Below are 25000 nucleotides of genomic sequence, written 5' to 3'. Positions count from 1 at the left end.
CCGTATTAGCATATTACCTGTATTAGCATATTTCCTATATTAGCATATTTCCCGTATTAGCATATTTCTGCCCTCAGCCATTAGTATCCACCTTATTCCCACGCCCCATGATGCTTTGCGCGAATTATGGGTGTAACTTCCGTTAAGCTGTGCACAATCAGTGAAAGGCTCGCTCTATGAACGCAATACGTTAAAAAAGTGTCACAATGAGATGACATTAATCGACTCACCCTTCAACCATCGAACATTAAAATAAAAGTTTAAAAAGTTTAAAAGAATTAACAAGGTACTTTCAACAGACCAGAAATAGCCCCATAAGCGCGAGTCTTTGGTTAAATATCACTGTAGTAGTCTAATATACACTCACCGGCCACTTTATTAGGTACCCCATGCTAGTAACGGGTTGGACCCCCTTTTGCCTTCAGAACTGCCTCAATTCTTCATGGCATAGATTCAACAAGGTGCTGGAAGCATTCCTCAGGGAGTTTGGTCCATATTGACATGATGGCATCACACAGTTGCCGCAGATTTGTCGGCTGCACATCCATGATGCGAATCTCCCGTTCCACCACATCCCAAAGATGCTCTATTGGGTTGAGATCTGGTGACTGTGGAGGCCATTTTAGTACAGTGAACTCATTGTCATGTTCAAGAAACCAATTTGAAATGATTAGAGCTTTGTGACATGGTGGAAGTAGCCATCAGAGGATGGGTACATGGTGGCCATAAAGGGATGGACATGGTCAGAAACAATGCTCAGGTAGGCCGTGGCATTTAAACGATGCCCAATTGGCACTAAGGGGCCTAAAGTGTGCCAGGAAAACATCCCCCACACCATTACACCACCACCACCAGCCTGCACAGTGGTAACAAGGCATGATGGTTCCATGTTCTCATTCTGTTTACGCCAAATTCTGACTCTAACATCTGAATGTCTCAACAGAAATCGAGACTCATCAGACCAGGCAACATTTTTCCAGTCTTCAACTGTTCAATTTTGGTGAGCTCTTGCAAATTGTAGCCTCTTTTTCCTATTTGTAGTGGAGATGAGTGGGACCCGGTGGGGTCTTCTGCTGTTGTAGCCCATCCGCCTCAAGGTTGTGCGTGTTGTGGCTTCACAAATGCTTTGCTGCATACCTCGGTTGTAACGAGTGGTTATTTCAGTCACTGTTGCCCTTCTATCAGCTCGAACCAGTCTGGCCATTCTCCTCTGACCTCTGGCATCAACAAGGCATTTCCGCCCACAGAACTGCCGCTCACTGGATGTTTTTTCTTTTTCGGACCATTCTCTGTAAACCCTAGAGATGGTTGTGCGTGAAAATCCCAGTAGATTAGCAGTTTCTGAAATACTCAGACCAGCCCTTCTGGCACCAACAATCATGCCACGTTCAAAGTCACTCAAATCAACTTTCTTCCCCATACTGATGCTCGGTTTGAACTGCAGGAGAATGTCTTGACCATGTCTACATGCCTAAATGCACTGAGTTGCCGCCATGTGATTGGCTGCTTAGAAATTAAGTGTTAACGAGCAGTTGGACAGGTGTACCTAATAAAGTGGCCGGTAAGTGTATATCTGTATTGTGTAACAAGCCTTAATCAAAAATGTTCATTAACTTCAGCATTACGTGACACTTTATCAAAGTGATTTCCGTCATTTTGACAGATTATAAATTGCATTTACCTGTGAAAACAAAGGGGGAGGGGGAGGGGGGGTGAGCAGTTGCTCATTATCATTTAAAGAGACATGCACCGAAACGGGTCGCTGTGAACAGAGCTGTTTTCAAACTTTATATGAAGACCCTAAAGAATCATACTAACTTGTGGAAAATGGGCATCCGATGACCCCTTTAAATGTTACTGGCTCTACTGACGTCTCTTACCGCAGCACATCCACCTGGCAAAACCCCAGCAACCAGAACTGGCGAATCACCTCGAAGCGTGAGCCCAAGCCCCGCCTCTCCTCGAACCAGACACGCGTGACGCCTCGCCCAGCGATTCCGAGCAGAGAAAAGCGAAAGTGGTCCCTTCACATACAGAGGTGAACATTAAACACTTCTTTAACATTTACAGCATGTTACAGCATTAGTGTGTGTGTGTGTCTGTGTGTGTGTGTGAGTATTACCAGTCGGTGGAAAATATCAGTCACTCTGACGGCACTGAAATCAGGAGTTTTAATATCAGGCTTCTGCTGTGTGTGAGCTGTAGGCGACAGGTCAAAGGTCATGTTAAGAATCTCCAGCTATGTTTGCATTGGCGTACTACCTCTCCTATTTCTGCAGTAAAAACTGTGCATATTACGCAAACTGCCTGTATACATGGAATATATCAGTGGTTCTCAACCTGTTCTCAAACTTTTGTCATATCAAATCATTTTACTGATCATATATTATTTTCAGACATGTACTGACGCTACACTATGGAACGATATTCCGGACATTATTCAAAAGGAATTGCAAATTGTATTTGCAATTGCATTTTCAATTTGTGGACGCATATAATGTGACATAATCCAAACGCAATTGCAAATCGCGCATTACCGTTTGCATTTTCGTTTAAGCGAACGCACACTGACTGCCAAATTTCAAATGGAAAAGCAAAGTCCGTTTGCAACTGTGTTTCCCATATCTTACGAGATTTGACCCTGTCATATTTAAATAGCAATTTCAATTACCACGTCTGCTTTTTCACTTTCTCAGTGTAGCGTATGTAGCCAGCCAAAACTCAAATGGAATCGCAATTCCCTTAGTATTTGCATTTCCGATGCCTACACGGAAATCTGTCAATCAGTGTCGAGGGTGGGGTTATGCTATGGGGCGTGTTTGTGTTGGGAAGTGACATCACTCACAGTTGACGGTCAAGAGGTGTTGCCCTGAACAGACGCCTTCATCATCTGATCAAGACATTTTTTTATTGAATACAAAATTATACATACAACCAAGGCAAATGTATTCATCTACAGTGTCTAATAAGAACGAATAAAAGGCTCAACACAGTTTAAAGGAACACTCCACCGTTTTTTGAAATTGGAGTTATTCACTGTCTCCCCTACATTTAGATATGTGGGCAAATACATATCTTCATTTTAATCAATGTTTCATCAACAAATTGACTGTATTAATAAATAAGAAGCAAATATAGTAGACAATATACCGGTAATTAGGACACGGAGGCGCCGGCGCGTGAACTGGAGCGTCTCATAAATGAACCGAAACTCAGCGTTTAAGATAGGCCTACTTGTCTCGCATACCTGAGAAGTATAGAACGATTGAAATGTCTACTTTTAAACCAAATAATTAAAAACTAAAAGAAAGTGTCTGCTCTCTGCTTATGTAGGCTAATTCATATGAAGTGTGCATTTCTCTCTATAGGCGCGTTCACTACTGCGAAGGTGGCGAGTCTGCATCTCAACTTTATCTTTGCTGCCACAGACATAGAAAACTATGTTGAACAGAACACTGCCAGGCTAAGACAATGCATGCACTGAGACAAAAATGTATTTGCCCACATATCTAAATGTAGGGGAGACAGTGAATAACTCCAATTTCAAAAAACGGTGGAGTGTTCCTTTAAACTGTGTTGAGCCTTTTATTCGTTCTTATTAGACACTGTAGATGAATACGTTTGCCTTGGTTGTATGTATAATTTTGTATTCAATAAAAAAAATGTCTTGATCAGATGATGAAGGCGTCTGTTCAGGGCATCACCTCATAGTCTCAGCCTCAGACGTCACGCCCACGGAACGTTGGCTAAACGTCTGATGCATATGGTACACTTAACTGGAAACACTTCAGGAATGTCGAAGTCATCATCTGATTGGTTGAATTTTATCGGATTTCCGGGGGGGCGCGAGTGTCGCGTTTATTTTCGGTCCGCCGGGAAACAAAGCGCAGACGTGTGATTGCGGAAGAAAAACTGTTGTGTTTACATGAGTGACAATGAGCATTTATCAAGATCAGCTAAACGTAGGATTCTCAAAAGTATGCGAGGTTCACGGCATAGACTCTTGAAGTTTTCTTCTCCTTCTTTGATTTTCTATGCTGACTGACTTGTTGCACGCAGGTCTGTTGTTGTGGGGACATTTCCACGCCCCGAAACTTGACGCTGAACGAAACGAACTGTAATTGGTTGTTTGACATGTCGGTCAAACGGCCTTATGGGCGGGCCTTGGCCAAAGAAAGCTGCTATGAATTCCAGGGGTGCTTCTCATTTCTTATTTGTGCATCCTCGTTTCCTTTCCTCGCTTCCTTTCCTCGCGTCTCAGCTCCACCCCCTGTATGACGCGAGGGAAGGCTGCAAGGAAAAAAAATGAGGACGGAGGAATTGAATGAAAGCTTTTTTATACATTGGAATACTTGATCACTCGAGCGTCACTTCACTGCGTCATCGGCAGTGCTCAAAGGATCTGCCCTTATGTTGTTAAAGTTTGTTTATTTAAGAAATTCATAATAAATAATAATAAAGCAAGATACCTTGTTGAAATATGTGAGTTGTGTGGTTTATGTAAACTACAAAAGTAAAGTATAAATCCAAATGATTGTGACCGACGTGAAGGGGGAGGAGAATTGATACGTGCGTCACGTTAAGTCGATAAAACTCTTCCGCAAAGGGTACACCTGTGTATCCTCGCTCATAGCTCCTCTGGAAGCCTCCTCGCTCCTCGATCCTCGCCTCCTCGCGGTGAAATTAGAGAATTGAGATGTCCTTTAAGATGGCTGAGCTCGATTGGTTTCCGGGTCATAGGATGGAGGACGGAGGAGCGAGGAGACGAGGAGGGATATTGAGAAGCACCCTAATCACCTCATGACCGTCGGCGTCGACTGTGAGTGACGTCACTTCCCAACACAAACACGCCCCGTAGCATAACCCCACCCTCGACACTGATTGACAGATTTACGTGTAGGCATCGGAAATGCAAATACTAAGGGAATTGCGATTCCCTTTGAGTTTTGGCTGGCTACATACGCAACACTGAGAAAGTGAAAAAGCAGACGTGGTAATTGAAATTGCTATTTAAATATGACAGGGCCAAAACTCGTCAGATATGGGAAACACAGTTGCAAACGGACTTTGCTTTTCCATTTGAAATTTGGCAGTCAGTGTGCGTTCGCTTAAACGAAAATGCAAACGGTAATGCGCGATTTGCAATTGCGTTTGGATTATGTCACATTTTATGCGTCCACAAATTGAAAACGCAATTGCAAATTCAATTTGCAATTCCTTTTGAATAATGTCCGGAATATCGTTCCATACTACACAGTTAAAGGGCATATTGCAGGTTACAGGAACCAACGAGTCAATGTATAGAAAAATAATGTAGGTACTAGATTTTCTTTAAAATATACTTATAAATACGCTACAGAAGCTTCTGGAGTCGTTTTTGTGAGAAAATTTTACTTCCGCGTCTGAAAATGGGCGTGGCGGGCGTGACATAACGGGCGGGAGAGCGGTTGATTCAAACAACAGGAAAACAATGGATCGCAATGACATTTCGGATGCTGAGGAAGTACTTACTCGTATGACGGACCACAGCCATACAATTATGAGCCTGCTATGAGCCTGCTATGAGCCTGCTATGAGCCTGTTATGAGCCTGCTATGAGCCAGTTATGAGCCTGCTATGAGCCTGCTATGAGCCTGTTATGAGCCTGCTATGAGCCTGTTATGAGCCTGTTATGAGCCTGCTATGAGCCTGTTATGAGCCTGCTATGAGCCTGCTATGAGCCTGTTATGAGCCTGCTATGAGCCTGCTATGAGCCTGTTATGAGCCTGCTATGAGCCTGCTATGAGCCTGTTATGAGCCTGCTATGAGCCTGCTATGAGCCTGCTATGAGCCTGCTATGAGCCTGCTATGAGCCTGTTATGAGCCTGCTATGAGCCTGCTATGAGCCTGTTATGAGCCTGCTATGAGCCTGCTATGAGCCTGCTATGAGCCTGCTATGAGCCTGCTATGAGCCTGCTATGAGCCTGCTATGAGCCTGTGATGAGCCTGCTATGAGCCTGCTATGAGCCTGTGATGAGCCTGCTATGAGCCTGTTATGAGCCTGTGATGAGCCTGCTATGAGCCTGCTATGAGCCTGCTATGAGCCTGCTATGAGCCTGTGATGAGCCTGCTATGAGCCTGCTATGAGCCTGTTATGAGCCTGCTATGAGCCTGCTATGAGCCTGCTATGAGCCTGCTATGAGCCTGCTATGAGCCTGTTATGAGCCTGCTATGAGCCTGTTATGAGCCTGTGATGAGCCTGCTATGAGCCTGCTATGAGCCTGCTATGAGCCTGCTATGAGCCTGTGATGAGCCTGCTATGAGCCTGCTATGAGCCTGTGATGAGCCTGCTATGAGCCTGTTATGAGCCTGCTATGAGCCTGCTATGAGCCTGTGATGAGCCTGCTATGAGCCTGCTATGAGCCTGTTATGAGCCTGCTATGAGCCTGTGATGAGCCTGCTATGAGCCTGCTATGAGCCTGTTATGAGCCTGCTATGAGCCTGTGATGAGCCTGCTATGAGCCTGCTATGAGCCTGCTATGAGCCTGTTATGAGCCTGCTATGAGCCTGCTATGAGCCTGTTATGAGCCTGTGATGAGCCTGCTATGAGCCTGTGATGAGCCTGCTATGAGCCTGTGATGAGCCTGCTATGAGCCTGTTATGAGCCTGCTATGAGCCTGCTATGAGCCTGTGATGAGCCTGCTATGAGCCTGCTATGAGCCTGTTATGAGCCTGCTATGAGCCTGTGATGAGCCTGCTATGAGCCTGCTATGAGCCTGTTATGAGCCTGCTATGAGCCTGCTATGAGCCTGTGATGAGCCTGTGATGAGCCTGCTATGAGCCTGCTATGAGCCTGTGATGAGCCTGCTATGAGCCTGTTATGAGCCTGCTATGCTGCCAAGAGAGCAGGACAGGCCAGGACTAATGTCAGACAGAACGGTCAGAGACACCATGAGTTGTGGTGTGAGTGGAGAACAGGACAGGTGTCTTGGTGAGAGACGTGCTTATAGATATACACGTTCGCTAACGATATACACTGTGCTCACAATATTGTACAGATTATTACCATCGTATATCAGGCCAGCAGACATTCGTATTTTTAGGGTAGATTTATACTATTAAATGTATAAAAACTATACTTGAGTATATTTCTATTGTACTAAAAACATACCCAAGTACATATTTAATACATATTTTTCACCTGGGTTATAACATAAACAGAAAATTAAAGATTTTAATATTTAAACAACCTGAGTAATTTTGTTTTTCAATTACAAGTTGCCTCTATTTAGGGCATGACTACCTATATCACACTATTTCATGCCATTGGTACAGTATTAGACGATCAATATTTTTGCTTCGGCATCCCATGTTGAACTCCATCATATCGCCGGGATGATAATCACCGGATCTGAAGTGAACGCTACACACGACCGCGTTTCCGATGCGGAAGAGAAATCCCGTCTCTTCACCTGCACAAACCGCACCAGGCACGAAAGATATACAACAACACCGTCCCTTTTCTTGTTATGGAAACCTGTGGACTCGATGTCATGACAGGCCGGAGTTTTTGCAACCTCCACAAACAATAATTTACCATGACGATGATAAATTAAAATACAAAAACTACCGAAAACACACTGACTCACGGCCGCTCTCACTGAACACAGCCTCCTCTGCACTGAGCCGAGGCTGAGGCTCCCTGGCGGGACGTAAAATGACGCGATTTTGAAAAAAAAAGCCGTTTTTACGAGCAGTCCAAGAAACGCTCACTTTATCTACTAAATTAGTGCCCTTATGTCGTTTTAAAACATTTTAAATCCTGCATTAACTTTTCATATGGTATTTTCATACAAGGTTATATATTAATTTAGATTTTTTTTTTTACCTGCAATATGCTCTTTAAGGCGAGACACTACAGGTGAATAGGGTAAAATTTTAAAATAATAGATATCACCATGAAACTTCCTCGGTTGATTACTTACACAAGTATATAAAAAAAATGTATTACAAGTTTTTGAAATTTGTATGTTTAATTATGCAAATTAGGTATTATCTAATCAAATATGCGCGATTTTGCATATATTTTCGGTAGATAGATTTGAACATATGATAAAGCCAGGTGCAAAATTCTTTTTTCATTTTGTTTACACAAGTTCAGAGGGATTTCAGGATATATGCTTTCATTACCTAGGAAATCAAAATAAACTGTTCATAGCCTTAAAACAAAATCGATTATGCCATATTTAAAGATTTAAAGATTTAAGTAGGGAATCTAATACATTTCTATTGGAAAAAAATGCTCAAAAACAGAATAAATGCTCAGGCCCTTAGTAATAATAATGTATAATTTCAAGCTCATGAAAACTGATTTTATATATAAGGCCTACAACTGCAGTAACTCAATGAGTTAACATTGGCAGAGCCTCTGAGCGAATCACGTTAGCAGAAACCAGCAGTAGCCAATGAGATTTCGTCATTAGCTTTTAATCACCCTTCGGGCATTCACGATTGGTTACTGATAGAAAGGAAATGCCCATATTTGGGTTACATAGCGTTACAACGATACCGGTCATGACTGACTTCAGTAAACAGACGGAGCGCGGCATGACGCGTTGGAATGCTAACTTCTTGGTAAATTCGGGAGAAATTTACTGGCGCAGGTAAACAAAATGTAATAAAATAAACATCTTAATGTATATTTTCAACGTTTTCTTTATAGCAGCTTGAAAGAACACATATTGAAGGAGTAAACTAGCCCAAAATCTCAAAACTGATCACTGCATGAAAAATCAATGTTTTTGTCTCGCCTTAACAAACACTCACAAGTGCGCGCTTGAGGACCAGTCTTGAAGAAAAAAATGAGATGACAAACTTTTAAGACAGCATATTAAACACTCACACTGGATCTCTGGAGCCTCTGCGACTTCACAGAAATCGTCTTCTTGATCAATATCTGAGTATTTCTCCAGCGAGCGTGTGTGAGCGTGTGACAGAACCTCCTGTAGGAGGTCCATCTTCCGAAGCATTTTACACACGCCGTGAAGACGCAGGGCTTCCTCGTGGCGTATGATGGCTTTGCGCAGATGAGCTTTACCTTGAATATGAAATATATATATTAGTATGTGTTAACTGTAACTCTGTGTTCAGAAAACACATCCCACTACACAAACCAAGTCTCCGTTTGTCCACCGTATCTTGAAGGTTCAGTTTGTCTGGTCGTCTGGTGTGAATCTGTATGAGAGCTTTAATTTCTCCACCTTCATCATCGTCTTCATCAGGCATACCTGCATTGGTATGAAAATGATTGTTATAAACATAATCTTGTTTCTTTACAATAACGAGCACAATATGAAGAGAAACATGTACAGTAAGTAGATCAGGTCAGATTTGATGGTAAAACGGTCAATCTTTTTTTCTTTTTTTTTATGTTTTTGAAAGAAGTTACTACTGCTCACCAAGACTGCATTTATTTGATCAAAAATGCATAAAATAAATATTTAATTTATTTTTATTATCATTTTTATACACACTTTTTTTTTTTATAGATGTTTACTGTTATTTAGATTTTTTACTGAACGGTAATAGCTGATTGTTTGTCTTTGTCATTTTGTATGTTAAAACAATATCAAAACAATAAAAAATTTATATGATTTTTGAAATATTAGAATTTAAAATATTTTCTATTTGAATATATTGTAAAAATATAGTAGTATAGCTTTTTAAATTACATTATATGCAGAAGAGACTTCTTTCAAAAACATTTCAAAAATCGAAATTACTCCAAACTTTTGATCGGTAATGAATGCATGATGTCATCAGTAAATATTACATGGTCTCAAGACATTGAGAAGCACCTGAGCAGTCGCACAGCGCCACAGCGGTGTAATAATGCGCCAGCGCTCTGAAATGATGCGTTTTGACCTGAACCATGGAGATCCAGGAGAAGGGCACATAGTCCTTCAGTAACGGCACTGACATCGCCTGAAGAACCAGAGAATACACGTCTGATACCTGCAAACACACACGGTTATTAACACATGAAAACCCCACAACATGCATTCTTTCAAGTTGTGTGTGTGTGTCCTGGTAAACCCTAGGTTATTACAAAGATAGTAATAGGAGTCATTTCTGACCTTGTGGGGACATTTTTTGGTCCCCATGAGGAAAACGGCTTATAAATAAATTATGTTTTTTTTGAAAATGTAAAAATGCAGAGCGTTTTGTGTAAGTGAGTGTGTGAGAGAGTGAGTGTGTGTGGAGTGAGTGAATGTGTGAGTGTGCGAGTGAGTTAGTGTGTGAGTGAGTTAGTGTGTGATTTAGTGTGCGAGTGAGTGTGCGAGTGAGTGTGCAAGTGTGTTAGTGAGTGTGCTAGTGAGTGTGCTAGTGAGTGTGCGAGCGTGTTAGTGAGTGAGTGTGCGAGTGAGTGTGCGAGTGTGTTAGTGAGTGTGCGAGTGAGTGTGCGAGTGAGTGAGTGTGCGAGTGAGTGTGCGAGTGCGTGAGTGAGTGCGTGAGTGTGTGAGTGAGTGTGTTAGTGAGTGTGCGAGTGTGTTAGTGAGTGAGTGTGCGAGTGAGTGTGCGAGTGTGTTAGTGAGTGTGCTAGTGAGTGTGCTAGTGAGTGTGCGAGCGTGTGAGTGAGTGAGTGTGCGAGTGTGTTAGTGAGTGTGCGAGTGAGTGTGCGAGTGTGTGAGTGAGTGAGTGCGTGAGTGAGTGCGTGAGTGTGTGAGTAAGTGTGCTAGTGAGTGTGTTAGTGAGTGTGCGAGTGAGTGAGTGTGCGAGTGTGTTAGTGAGTGAGTGTGCGAGTGAGTGTGCGAGTGTGTTAGTGAGTGAGTGTGCGAGTGAGTGTGCGAGTGAGTGCGCGAGTGTGTGAGTGAGTGTACTAGTGAGTGTGCGAGTGAGTGAGTGTGCTAGTAAGTGTGCGAGTGTGTTAGTGAGTGAGTGTGCGAGTGAGTGTGCGAGTGTGTTAGTGAGTGAGTGTGCGAGTGAGTGTGCGAGTGTGTGAGTGAGTGTGCAAGTGTGCGAGTGAGTGTGCGAGTGTGTGAGTGAGTGAGAGTGCGAGTGAGTTAGTGTGTGAGTTAGTGTGTGAGTGAGTGTGTAAGTGAGTGTGTTAGTGAGTGTGTTAGTGAGTGTGCTAGTGAGTGTGCTAGTGAGTGTGCGAGTGAGTGAGTGTGCTAATGAGTGTGCGAGTGAGTTAGTGTGTGAGTTAGTGTGTGAGTTAGTGTGTGAGTTAGTGTGTGAGTGAGTGTGCGAGTGAGTTAGTGTGTGAGTGAGTGAGTGTGCTAGTGAGTGTGTTAGTGAGTGTGTTAGTGAGTGTGCGAGTGTGTGAGTTAGTGTGTGAGTTAGTGTGTGAGTGAGTGTGCGAGTGAGTTAGTGTGTGAGTGAGTGAGTGTGCTAGTGAGTGTGTTAGTGAGTGTGCGAGTGAGTGAGTGAGTGTGCTAGTGAGTGTGTTAGTGAGTGTGCGAGTGAGTTAGTGTGTGAGTGAGTTAGTGTGTGAGTGAGTTAGTGTGAGTGCGTGAGTGTGTGAGTGAGTGTGTGAGTGAGTGTGTGAGTTAGTGTGTAAGTGAGTGTGCGAGTGAGTGTGCGAGTGAGTGTACGAGTGAGTGTGCGAGTGAGTGTGTGAATGAGTGTGTAAGTGAGTGAGTGTGCGAGTGAGTGTGTTAGTGAGTGTGCTAGTGAGTGTGCTAGTGAGTGTGCGAGTGAGTGTGCTAGTGAGTGTGCGAGTGAGTGTGCGAGTGAGTGAGTGTGTGAGTGAGTGTGTGAGTGAGTGTGCGAGTGTGTTAGTGTGTGAGTGAGTTAGTGTGTGAGTGCGTGAGTGTGTGTGTGAGTGAGTTAGTGTGCGAGTGAGTGTGCGAGTGAGTGTGTGAGTTAGTGTGTGAGTGAGTGTGCGAGTGAGTGAGTGTGCGAGTGAGTTAGTGTGTGAGTGAGTGAGTGTGCTAGTGAGTGTGTTAGTGAGTGTGCGAGTGAGTGAGTGAGTGTGCTAGTGAGTGTGTGAGTGAGTGTGCGAGTGAGTTAGTGTGTGAGTTAGTGTGTGAGTTAGTGTGTGAGTTAGTGTGTGAGTGAGTGTGCGAGTGAGTTAGTGTGTGAGTGAGTTAGTGTGTGAGTGAGTGAGTGTGCTAGTGAGTGTGTTAGTGAGTGTGCGAGTGAGTGAGTGAGTGTGCTAGTGAGTGTGTTAGTGAGTGTGCGAGTGAGTTAGTATGTGAGTGAGTTAGTGTGTGAGTGCGTGAGTGTGTGAGTGAGTGTGTGAGTGAGTGTGTGAGTGAGTGTGTGTGTGAGTTAGTGTGTGAGTGTGTGTGTGAGTTAGTGTGTGAGTGTGTAAGTGAGTGTGCGAGTGAGTGTGCGAGTGAGTGTACGAGTGAGTGTGCGAGTGAGTGTGTGAATGAGTGTCCTAGTGAGTGTGCGAGTGAGTGTGCTAGTGAGTGTGCGAGTGAGTGTGCGAGTGAGTTAGTGTGTGAGTTAGTGTGCGAGTGAGTTAGTGTGTGAGTGAGTTAGTGTGTGAGTGAGTTAGTGTGTGAGTGAGTTAGTGTGTGAGTGAGTTAGTGTGTGAGTGTGTGAGTGAGTGAGTGTGTGAGTGAGTGTGTGAGTGAGTTAGTGTGCGAGTGAGTGTGTGAGTGAGTGAGTGAGTGAGTGAGTGTGCGAGTGAGTGTGTTAGTGAGTGTGCTAGTGAGTGTGCGAGTGAGTGTGCTAGTGAGTGTGCGAGTGAGTGTGCGAGTGAGTTAGTGTGTGAATTAGTGTGTGAGTGAGTGTGCGAGTGAGTTAGTGTGTGAGTGAGTTAGTGTGTGAGTGAGTTAGTGTGTGAGTGAGTTAGTGTGTGAGTGTGTGAGTGAGTGAGTGTGTGAGTGAGTGTGTGAGTGAGTTAGTGTGCGAGTGAGTGTGTGAGTGAGTGTGTGAGTGAGTGAGTGTGTGAGTGAGTGTGCGAGTGTGTTAGTGTGCGAGTGAGTGTGTGAGTTAGTGTGTGAGTAAGTGTGTGTGTGAGTGAGTGTGTGAGTGAGTGTGTGAGTGAGTGTGTGAGTGAGTGTGTGAGTGAGTGTGCGAGTGTGCGAGTGTGTTAGTGTGTGAGTGTGTGAGTGCGTGAGTGTGTGAGTGAGTGTGTGAGTGAGTTAGTGTGCGAGTGAGTGTGCGAGTGAGTGTGCGAGTGAGTGAGTGAGTGAGTGTGTGAGTGTGTTAGTGTGTGAGTTAGTGTGTGAGTAAGTGTGTGAGTAAGTGTGTGAGTAAGTGTGTGAGTGAGTGTGTGAGTTAGTGTGTGAGTGAGTGTGTGAGTTAGTGTGTGAGTTAGTGTGTGAGTGAATGAGTGAGTGTGTGAGTGAGTGTGTGAGTGAGTGTGCGAGTGTGTTAGTGTGCGAGTGAGTGTGTGAGTTAGTGTGTGAGTGAGTTAGTGTGTGAGTGTGTGAGTGAGTGAGTGTGTGAGTGAGTGTGTGAGTGAGTTAGTGTGCGAGTGAGTGTGTGAGTGAGTGAGTGAGTGAGTGAGTGTGCGAGTGAGTGTGTTAGTGAGTGTGCTAGTGAGTGTGCGAGTGAGTGTGCTAGTGAGTGTGCGAGTGAGTTAGTGTGTGAGTGAGTTAGTGTGTGAGTGAGTTAGTGTGTGAGTGAGTTAGTGTGTGAGTGAGTTAGTGTGTGAGTGTGTGAGTGAGTGAGTGTGTGAGTGAGTGAGTTAGTGTGCGAGTGAGTGTGTGAGTGAGTGTGTGAGTGAGTGAGTGTGTGAGTGAGTGTGCGAGTGTGTTAGTGTGCGAGTGAGTGTGTGAGTTAGTGTGTGAGTAAGTGTGTGTGTGAGTGAGTGTGTGAGTGAGTGTGTGAGTGAGTGTGTGAGTGTGTGAGTGAGTGTGCGAGTGTGCGAGTGTGTTAGTGTGTGAGTGTGTGAGTGCGTGAGTGTGTGAGTGAGTGTGTGAGTGAGTTAGTGTGCGAGTGAGTGTGCGAGTGAGTGTGCGAGTGAGTGAGTGAGTGAGTGTGTGAGTGTGTTAGTGTGTGAGTTAGTGTGTGAGTAAGTGTGTGAGTAAGTGTGTGAGTAAGTGTGTGAGTGAATGAGTGAGTGTGTGAGTGAGTGTGTGAGTGAGTGTGCGAGTGTGTTAGTGTGCGAGTGAGTGTGTGAGTTAGTGTGTGAGTGAGTGAGTGAGTGTGTGAGTGAGTGTGTGAGTGAGTGTGTGAGTGAGTGTGTGAGTGAGTGTGTGAGTGTGTGAGTGAGTGAGTTAGTGTGTGAGTTAGTGTGTGAGTTAGTGTGTGAGTGTGTGAGTTAGTGTGTGAGTTAGTGTGTGAGTTAGTGTGTGAGTGAGTGTGTGAGTGAGTGAGTGTGCGAGTGTGTTAGTGTGTGAGTTAGTGTGAGTAAGTGTGTGAGTAAGTGAGTGTGTGAGTGAGTGTGTGAGTGAGTGTGTGAGTGAGTGTGTGAGTGAGTGTGCGAGTGAGTGTGCGAGTGTGTTAGTGTGTGAGTGAGTTAGTGTGTGAGTGAGTTAAGTGTGTGAGTGAGTGTGTGTGTGTAAGTGAGTGAGTGAGTGAGTGAGTGAGTGAGTGAGTGAGTGAGTGAGTGAAAGAGAGATTGTGTGTGTGTGAGAGAGTGAGTCTCAGTGTGAGTGTGTGTTCGTTCACCCTCGCTGCCTCCTGGGCGGCTTGCAGAAGCACATTCAGGTTGTTGTCCTGCGTGAGAATGACCTTTTCACACACACACTCCTGAACCTGCGATTAATAAACCCAGAAATACACGAGTTACTACACATTTGACTCTCAAACACATTTAGTCCTGGTTTGATTAGCGTTCACACTGTCATTTAAGACTGAACCTAGAGATACAAAAAAAAAATTCTACATTTATTTCTATGAACCTCGGTTCATTACCTGAGCTACCATGAGGCGGACCAGCATGCTCAGAGCAGGGCCGCTCATATCCAGACTGGGCGCATGAGAGAAGTTCTCCTGCAGGTAGAGAAACGCACCTACACACACACACACGTCACATTTACAAGCTCATTTATATAAGCAAAGAGCTTCAGATCTTCAGGTCAGCAATAAGTAGTGCAATGCACATGAGGATTATGAGTTTAGATTATGAGTGTTTTTTTTTATTGAACACAGATAGAGTGTTTAACACAAACACTTTTATATATATATATAGTGAGAACAGGGGTCATCTCAGAAAACGCTGTCATTTGTGTTCTTTTGTCCTACAACTGATATAATTGACTGACAGCAACTTACATTATTTGATAGATTCAACTGTTAGGTGAAGGTGTGATGATATTTGCTAGTTAATGGACATTTTTCATGTTTGTCAGTGTCAAATGTTGTGCCATTTACCGTAATATTTTTTTTAATGATGTGTAACTTATTTTTTTAAAGCCCCCCTGTGGTGAAAATCCAGCTTTTAATGTTGTTTATGTGTCTATGTGGTGTTTTTAATACGCTTTAAGACACACCATGTGTAAGTTCATAAGTCGACAGCATTGCTGAGTATTTTCTGCTTAAAACTGCAGTGAACCAAAGACAGTCTCAAAAACACGGTTTGAAATCGCTGGTGTTTCTGACGTCACAAACGACCTTGTAACCAATCAGATCAACGTGTGATCGTCAACCAGTGGATCTCTGAATTTACTGACATCTATTTAAATGACCAGTAAATGAATTCCAATCGTACTGTGACACGTTTCTTGTGAATGACCCACAGAAAAGTAAAATCAACAGATGATTCAGTACCGGCCGCCCTCTGGAAAGCATCGATGGCGTTCTGAACGCCCGTCAGTGTGGAACGATCTTGTCTGGCTCCGATTTGAGTATAAAGTGCTCCGATGTTGAACAAAACACTCCCTTTCTCGAACGCTAGCGCTCTCTGAACGGAAGGCACACCGGTCAGCGAGTCATACCTGCAACGAGACACATGATCAGACCATCTCTAACCTAGTGTTGTCAAAAGTACAGACTTCGGTACCAAGTCGATACTGAAATTTAAAAAATGTGCCGCTTTGAGTGGAATCATAAACACATCTGATTGGCCATTGTGTTCACGAGCTCATTGGATATGTCTGTGATTGGCTACAATGATCAACGCACGGGAGCGTTTGAGAGCACACCGAAGTGTTTGAAAGCAGGAGCAGGACCGATCCGCTGATAGACGCTTGCTTTCAAACGCTCGCGTGTGTATTGGTGTAAGCCAGTGGTCGGGAAATTATGGCTCGCAAGCCACACCTGGCTCTTTGGCAAAAATCATGTGGCTCGCAAGGTCTCTCACCCTTTACCAACAAAAAAATGAAGACGCATCAATAGCAGAAAAAGCAGCCAATTACAATTCCCTTATAGTACACCCCACCGAAGTTAATGAAAAGTTTATGATGATAATAATAATAATATTCATGTTGTACCACCAAAAGTGCATGTTCAGTGCTGTTCGCGAGTGTCATGAGTCATCACAGCAATCAATTAACGGTTATGACACATGATAAATGTGTAGTGTTTTTGATAATCCGCGCAGACTTCAGTTGACGATTGTGTTAAAAGTTATTAAAGGGATAGTTCACGTTGAAATACATTTTTGGTATGTTTTAGCTTACCTCAAGGGCATCCAAGATGTAGGTGTCTTTGTTTCCGCAGTAGTTTCAATTTTGATATTTTTAGGTCAAACCGTTCTTGTCTGTCAGTCATATAAGGCAGGTCTATGGTCTCCACCTCAAAGAGCATGCACAGAGAAGTCCAAATTAAACATGATTTAATGACTCGTAAATGTAAGTACACACTGATGGCCTAAGACACGAAACGAGTGGTTTGTGTGAGAAAACGAACAGTATTTATATCGTTTTTACCTCTTGTAAACACAGCCACGTCCAAGTGATCTGAGGGCGCCGGCGCTTCGGTCTGGAAGTGATCTCTCGGGCGTGTACGTCACTCATTGTTTACACAGAGATTCGTCTTCCGTTGCAATTTCCTGTATATCTAAATATGTTTAGATCTTCACAGTGAAAGGTAACACTTCCGAAATCTCTGTGTAAACAATGAGTGACGTACAGGCGCGAGAGATCACTTCCAGACCGAAGCGCCCGCGCCCGCGCCCTCAGATCACTTGGACGTGGCTGTGTTTACAAGAGGTAAAAACGATATAAATACTGTTCGTTTTCTCACACAAACCGCTCGTTTCGTGTCTTAGGCCATCAATGTGTACTTACATTTACGAGTCATTAAATCATGTTTAATTTGGACTTCTCTGTGCATGCTCTTTAAGGTGGAGACCATAGACCTGCATTATATGACTGACAGACAAGAACGGTTTGACCTAAAAATATCAAAATTGAAACTACTGCGGAAACAAAGACACCTACATCTTGGATGCCCTTGAGGTAAGCTAAAACATACCAAAAATTAATTTCAAAGTGAAGTATCCCTTTAATTAACACAAAACATGAAGGAATGAGGAGAAAAAAAAGAGCAGGATGTGCTTTATATTGAAAAGAAATATTAAAAGCGCGATAAGTCGTGAAAGAGAACGGAATTCTAATGACAGGATGCTGTGCGCGTGCCGAGCGCAACATGGACAAGCGTAGTAGCCTTTTTCTTCGGTTGCGCACCTAAACGGACAAATAAACACAGAAATATATCAAAATGCCAAGTCGAGTATTCACGTAAACACAGTAGATGTAAGTACTGTGTGCATTCTCTCTCTCTCTCTCTCTCTCTCTCTCTCTCTCTCTCTCTCTCTCTCTCTCTCTCTCTCTCTCTCTCTCTCTCTCTCTCACACACACACACACGGAGAGGATTTATGCTCATCAGTTGGTAACTCAAGCCCCGTTTACACGATGGGAAAATGCAGATATTTCTCTGCGTTTTGCCCTCTCATTTACACGAAAACGCTGTTTTTATCACAGAAAACGATTATTTCTAAAAACTCCGGGCAAAGTGGAGATTTCTGAAAACGCCGGTTATGTGTTGCCGTGTAAACTGGGAGGAACGGGGTTTTAGGTTCTCTCTTGTCGATTCTGAGGATTTTGATTGGCTTGCATGGCTTTATCCTTCTCCCTACACTGCCGCCCATAGGTTTGGCATAGTTATGATGGCGCTCGACGGCGTATTTATGCGGGTGTGTGCACGATGTTATTTTTGAAAACGGAGAGGGGGAAAATATTAGTTTCTCTAAATACCCGGCTATGTGTAAACGTAGCCTTAACCTCACAGTGAAAGCCCTGCACAATTAATACATATTGAAACTTTATTGTTTGCTGAATATGTTTGTTTCTAGTTGTCTATGGACCTAATAATTACTGCTGTTGAAATTTTATTGAAAAAAAGTACGTCTTTAATAATAATATTATATATATTTTTTACTGTGGCTCTTTTGGAAAAATGCATTAACCAAAAATGAAAAAATGGCTCTTTGGTCTAAAAAGGTTCCCGACCCCTGGTGCAAGCGCTCGCTGAAGAGCGTCATTGATGTATATTTACATGTTTTTGAAGCGCTGATCATTGTAGCCAATCACAGACATATTTGATGAGCATAACGGCCAATCAGAGGCGTTTATGATTCTGCTCAACAGCGCTCAAAGCATCACATTTTTAAAATTTCGGTATCAACTTGGTACCGAAGTCGGTACTTTTGACAACCCTACTCTAACCACTGCTCATTCATTTGTTTGTGTGCCACAGTGAGTCTCACCAGTGAAAGTGAATCCCCAAACTTCTGTGTGGTGAGAAGAAGCGCTGGTCCAGGAAATACAGCTGATTGTAATATTCCATCAGCAGCTCCTGCCCCGCTTCATTCCTGCTGGGAGTACGCATGGCCTACGAAGAGAGGTGAGCTTTTAAAATAATGATTTGACTTGTGTTTGCACATGCACTTTCAGTGATAACCACTTCTTTTGTTTTGAAGAATGACATGCAATCAAAATGTACTTCTTAAAGCTACACAATGTAACTTTTGGCCCTCTAATGGTGATAAAAACCGCATGCATCTTGCGAAAAAACTAGGGATGCACCGATATGAACATTTGGGCTGATACCGATAACCGATAATTCTTTATATTTGAAAGGCGATTAATCTAAACCCAAAGTTGTTATAATTTTTAGAGCCTGATTACAAAAACAAAAGTCTCATCATTAAAAGCCACGTCCCAAACACACAATTATAATGATGTTCTCATAATTTCTTGTAGCCGATATGACAGATTTTGCACTGCACATGTTGCATTAACTGTATTTTCCGTTTTTGAAGTGATTACAATCATATTTCAAGCAATTCAAACCCATCATGTTGAACAGTCGCATCTGAAGCGTCTCAACTGAAGGAAATAATTCATTATTTATCAGCTTTAACCCTCTGGGCTTCTTTGTTTAGGGGTTACACTTGGCTTCCTTTCGGTCAAAAAAGACAGAAGCCTTAAAATGTAACTTTTTTCCCCCCAGGAAAACCATTCAAATATATTTTTGTTCAATAATATTTTCTTATTATTATTTAGAATTTTTAAAGATTTTTATGATACTTTGCATAATTTATATAATTTTTACGAGCTATGTTTTCCATTAGAATTTTTTTATTATTTTATTATTATTATATAAAAAAAATTTTTTCAAAAAACTCAACGTGGCACATTAAAATATAATGCTGGCAGCAGGCAAAAAAAAATTCAAGTGAGAATACCGCCATCCAGTGGCTTTAAAAATGTTTTAAAGTGTGTAATGTCCATAACCGCCTGTAGGCTGCCCATAGCTTCCTATGTAAATACATAGAAATGCTTTTTGATTCCTATTGCTGTTTTAGACATGATTTCTCTCTCTTATTCGTTTTTTTTTATTTAGATATATATTTAGATATGCTAAAAGACTACTTTTTTTTTTTTTTTTAGATAAGTAAAAATGTATAAATGTGTGTAATGTCCGTAACCGCCTGTAGGCTTCCTATATAAATACATAGAAAGGCTTTTTGATTCATATTGTTGTTTTAGACATGATGAGGTGTGTGTGTGTGTGCATTTGAGCGAGAAAGACTAGCCTATCTTTTGTACTTTATTTTAATTTTTGATTTTATTTAGCATTTTCTCAACATTTGCTGTTACAGTCTTTCCTATTCATTTCTCTGTGTGTGTGTGTGTTTGTGTGCGTGGGTGTGTGTGTGTGTGGGGGGGGGGGGGGGGTGTGTCTTATTTGCACTCTTGATGTTTTAGAGTGTCACCCCTTCATTGCTGTACACTTTTTTTCTGCACAGTGGCTGATCTGTAGTTTGTACCACCAAAAGTTTCTCTGAGTTTTCCTATTTTTTCGTATTTCCCATTAATTTCCTATGTCGGTCATTTTTGACCGAAAGGAAGCTAAGTGTGACTATTTTTTTTAAGACCCTTTAACATATCCGAATCATCTCCTTGATTTTTTTGTGTGTTCACATAGGTAATACAACAAAAGTCACCAAGTTTCATCCCCCTCCGATGAAGCAAAAAAATTAAACATTTCAAAACGTATACTGTTTCGGTCATTTTTGACCGAAGAAGCCCAGAGGGTTAATATATCAGCCAAATTTTCTTATCGGGCCGATAACGATAACATTAAAAATTAACATATATCGTTCGATACCGATATAGTGACCGCAGGGTCCGAAATTAACACCCGCCAAGCGCCAAATGCGGGTAGATTTTCCGTTTGGCGAGTAAATCTCAAAAGGCTATCCGCCCCACTGGCGGGTGAATGTTCATACCAAAATAGTAATGTAACGAGTTAACGTTAACGAGTCCTCTTATCGATGCTCCTGCTCCAAAGCGAATTTTTGTCCCGCCATAGTCTTATTTGATCTGTGAGTAGTGCGTGTGACAGGGCGCAACTGAAGCACGAGCAGAGAGAGAGCCCCGGTCGCGCGCGCGCACTCTTTCTCTTAGCGCTGTCTTGCTCTCTCTCCTTGTCACATATTAATCAAAATAAATCGACACGATGGTAAAAGGTCGGAAGACCATTGTTTCATGTGGAGCATTCGGATATATTTTTTCCTGAATTACCGCTGGGTGTGAATTGTGCTAAAATACCTTATCTTCTCCTAAGCGTTCCGCACTTTAAATAAACGAAAAAACCTATCCAGTGATTAAATGTTTTCTGTGTTGACACAAATCTTGTGGGATGTCCTTGCTGCCGGGATAATCACACAACGCGAACACATCCGATAATGACACGTCCAATTCGCGAACTGATGACTCCTTTGAACCTATTCATTTTAATGAATGGTTAAAACAACTGATATTTCCAGTCCTTAAGTTACTGATCGGATCAGTCAGAGTAAATAGAGTAAAAAAAAAAATAGGCAGAGTAAAACTAAATATTTTTTTAAAATAATTATAATATATTATTATTGCATATATTTTATTAAATATACAATTAATACATTTTTATTTGTACAGAACTATTTTCATATAGGCACCACCACAAAAATATTATTTTAATGTGTGTAAATTGTGTAATATGTTTGTAAATCAAAGTAAAAATGGAAAATAATAGACCAGAAATATGACAAAAATGTTTAAATATAGCCTATATATAAATTAATGTATATGTGACACAAAAGGGCTGTTTATTATTTTGGCCGGTAAAAAATATGCTTGGCTGATGGATTTTTTCATCTACCAGTCCCCGTGGCAGGTGAGCCAAAAAGTTAATTTCGGACCCTGAGTGACCGATATATCGTGCATCCCTAGAAAGAACATTGTTTTTGATGTGCTTGGGCTCTGCTCCTCTGCATGGATGAATGTAGTTGAAGGCACAAGTCTTTATGTGGACAGCGGACATCTCTTTAGAGAAGATGGACAAATAAATAATTTCCCAGAGGTTTTTTGTTTTGAATGATCAATGGTCAATTTTCCTCGCTGGTTGCGACAACAGTTTCACGCTACTCACTATTCTCAGTGTAGATTTATCAAATTGTATTTAGAAAGATTTTTGCACTCTCGCATGCATATTTTCGTATTTTTTAATGAAATAATGTAGTATTTATTATAAATTATTATCCGTGCACATTATTATATTTTTTCAATTCATGGGCCTCATAATCTTGAATTCTGATTTGATTATATAGCCCTGTCTACGGCCCTGTATTAGGCATAAGATCAATAATGAATGTGTAGCCTACATATTGTGATTTAATTTTAAAGGCACACTATGCAAGAATTGTACCTTAATATAACAGCTTCAAAGTCATTTCGGTGGTAAACAAACTCACAGTAGGGCGAATCATCCTGGTAGTAAAGCTTGGGGGGGACGCCGCTGGAAAAACCAGCAATGCAAGTTTGAGAGGAGCGCCCCCGACAAATCTCGCGAGAATAACGACATGCTTTACGGCAACGACGTCACACACATCAACAACAATATATGAAGCACGAAGACACTTGCGTGCATTTCAGACGTGATACTCGACGATGGAAAAAGCAAAGAAAACACGGTCGGAAGACACTAGGAAAAGGAAAAGAGAATCTGACCGCGTGAGGAACTGGAAAAGAGTCCCTGATTCGCCCTCGCTATGTGTGTGCGTGTTGTGTGAGTGAGCGCGGCTGATCAGCGCGGCTGATGAGCTGATCAGCGCCAGCTGTTTTGAATGAGGATGTCATATATATTGTTTTTTTTACCTCGTCCTGTCTATGTCAGATGGTAGTTGAGGCTACCAGGGTTCTACTCACCGTGTTCTCCTGCATTCCACTCCTGTAAGTTACCCATGCAGTGGTTTCCTGAGATTTTCCCGGAGAAATTTCTACCTGTTCATGCATGTCTGCCCACTGCGTCCCTGTTTTTCCGAGCCTGAGTCTTCTTCTGCCTGCTTTTGACCCACACGGCTATCTACTATTGTGCTCAATAAATTACTGTTTACTCGCAACTGAATCCTTTGACTATTTCCTTCAGAGTTGTGACAGTCCCACTCGGTCGGGCTTTCACTAGTTGGCGCGAGCTAAAAAGCAGCACTGGATGCAACAGCGATGCTGACCTGGCTATCTTGTTGATAGACTAGTAAATAAATCTCTTATTTCTAAACTTGTTTGCGTTCTATGTTGTTGCGCTTGCTTGTAGTATGGCATTTTTTTACGATGCTGTTCATTCATCCATTGTTGATAATTAGACCTGTCCAGTAATTTCCACATATGTCTAGCTAGCTATTTACGACAGTGCAAGTATTCCACAGCGACTATAGGGGTCGCTGTTTGACAAAAACACAATTTCTGCATGGTGTGGCTTTAATAAAGTTAGTTACCTAACTTTCCTAGTAGCTTTCAGTAAATGAACGCGTCTAAGAAAATTATTCATCATGTTTATGGTTTTAAAGCTAATCCATTTTTTTTGGCCTTCAAAACATCTTAAAATGCAGTGCACATATGTAGATTAAAGAAATCAAAGTTTTCTCTGGGAAACACCCTAACTAGCCTACCTCACATTCAATGATTATAAAACCCTGCCATATGCATGTTAATAAAACTAGGCTAGTTAATAGTGAGCATTAGATCCTAAAATAAAGTGTTACTTAAAAAAAAATCATACCCTCATTGGGGGCTGAGCCCCCCTAAAATGAAAATCCTAGAATCACCCCTAACGTTAACACACCGGACACCTTCCGCTGTTGTTCTGTGTGCTGAATAACTTGCCTTTCCAGATTAAATGTCTGTTCTTGGTCTTGGATTTTGTGAAATAAATTTCTAAATATATATGCGACTTATAATCCGGTGCGACTTATATGTTTTTTTTCCCTCTTCATGACGCATTTTTTGATTGATGCGACTTATAGTCCGGAAAATACGGTACTTGAATTTAATCGAGGAATCATGATAGCCCTAGTTGTGATGTGATCAGCGTTTCATGTTGACTTTAACTGACCTGTCTAAGTTCCATGAACACCTGGATCTCGTTCAGGTACAGAGACGCATCCTCACTGTAATGTTCACTGATGAAATCCTGATGAAACCGAAGAGAAAGAGTTTAAACACTGAATAAATTCAATAATGCATGTAAGCTACCACATGAGTGTTGATCTCACCTGAAGAGGTGCAGTCATGTCGCTCTCTTTAGTCTCCTTCAACCCCAGTGGAATCATGGGAACATTGACCGTCTCGCTACAACACAATGAGAATTCATTTTTAAATGTTCAATGCATGTATTTTAATACTGCAAGTAAATGACAAACGTTCTGCACACTTATAACCTGACGACTGTTGATCATTCTAGAAATGCATAAATGATGACTATGCAACAAATTAAACCAAATGACTTTTAAGTTGCCAAATCACTTGATGTAAGTGGATGTTCACGTGATAAATAAAGGTGCAAGAAACATAAGCATGCATTATTTAAATAAAAAAAACACCCAAATCACACAAATAGTTTATGCTAATGCTTTTTTTTTTTGCTGCATTTGCAACAATTTGGAGCCCTCCTTGCATAAAACTACACATTTGTTTTGCAAACCTGATTTGAGAAATTGTTGATCTAAGATAAATAATTTCATTAATCTAACATGATTTCATTGTTGTTTTTTCAGGATAAGCCTGTGGTTTTCTGTCCTTTAATCAAGTTTACTGAGTTATCAGAGCAAGATATTAGAGATATTCTCAAACTATATTTCACCAGGTATTAAAGGGGTCATATAATGGTACATGCACTTTTACAAGTTGATTGTACTGAAATGTGTGTTGGCAGTGCCTGTACACAACCATCATATAATGATAAAAATCCATCCAGTGTTTTTGTTTTAATCTCCTTATATGTTTTTCCCTGCCTCAAATCAAGCCGTTCGAGAAATAGGGAGCTGTCAATCATAGTCTGCGCGGACCGGCGCGGTCATTGTTGATATGCTGGAGCACTGTCTATGAGCAGAATGGCGTCTAAGCGATTGTGGTGTTCTGTTCTTGGGTGTAATTACGAACACAGTCATTTTAATGTTCCTAAATCCGAACCGCTGAAGACGCAGTGGCTGAGTTTGTTTTCGAAGGGAATATTCCCCACGATCAACGTCAATGCTCTCATGTTTGCGCGAATCATTTCTCACCAGACTGCTTTATAAACGAGGATCCGTGTAAAGCTGGATTTGCTGAGAAGCTGCTCCTGAATAAAGGAT

At 42.0% G+C, this 25000-nt stretch overlaps 1 protein-coding gene across 1 annotated transcript in view; it reads right to left on the bottom strand.

The window, feature by feature from the left end:
* The window catches only part of rhpn1 (rhophilin, Rho GTPase binding protein 1), a 32688-nt gene that overhangs the window by 4243 nt on the left and 3445 nt on the right, over positions 1–25000 (bottom strand). The window contains exons 4-14 of the mRNA XM_056266452.1: positions 23924–23999; positions 23764–23841; positions 18593–18717; positions 15652–15818; positions 14797–14894; positions 14551–14637; positions 9837–9993; positions 9153–9266; positions 8882–9076; positions 2123–2199; positions 1881–2024 (exon numbers count right to left, since the gene is read on the bottom strand). Of these exons, the coding sequence (XP_056122427.1) occupies positions 1881–2024; positions 2123–2199; positions 8882–9076; positions 9153–9266; positions 9837–9993; positions 14551–14637; positions 14797–14894; positions 15652–15818; positions 18593–18717; positions 23764–23841; positions 23924–23999 (1318 nt within the window). The remainder of the gene's footprint in view (positions 1–1880; positions 2025–2122; positions 2200–8881; positions 9077–9152; positions 9267–9836; positions 9994–14550; positions 14638–14796; positions 14895–15651; positions 15819–18592; positions 18718–23763; positions 23842–23923; positions 24000–25000) is intronic.

Source organism: Rhinichthys klamathensis, unplaced genomic scaffold, assembly GCF_029890125.1.
Source record: "Rhinichthys klamathensis goyatoka isolate OS25496 unplaced genomic scaffold, OSU_Roscu_1.1 h1tg000248l_1, whole genome shotgun sequence".
Lineage (NCBI taxonomy): Eukaryota > Metazoa > Chordata > Actinopteri > Cypriniformes > Leuciscidae > Rhinichthys > Rhinichthys klamathensis.
This window is presented reverse-complemented; position numbering and strand designations above follow the sequence as displayed.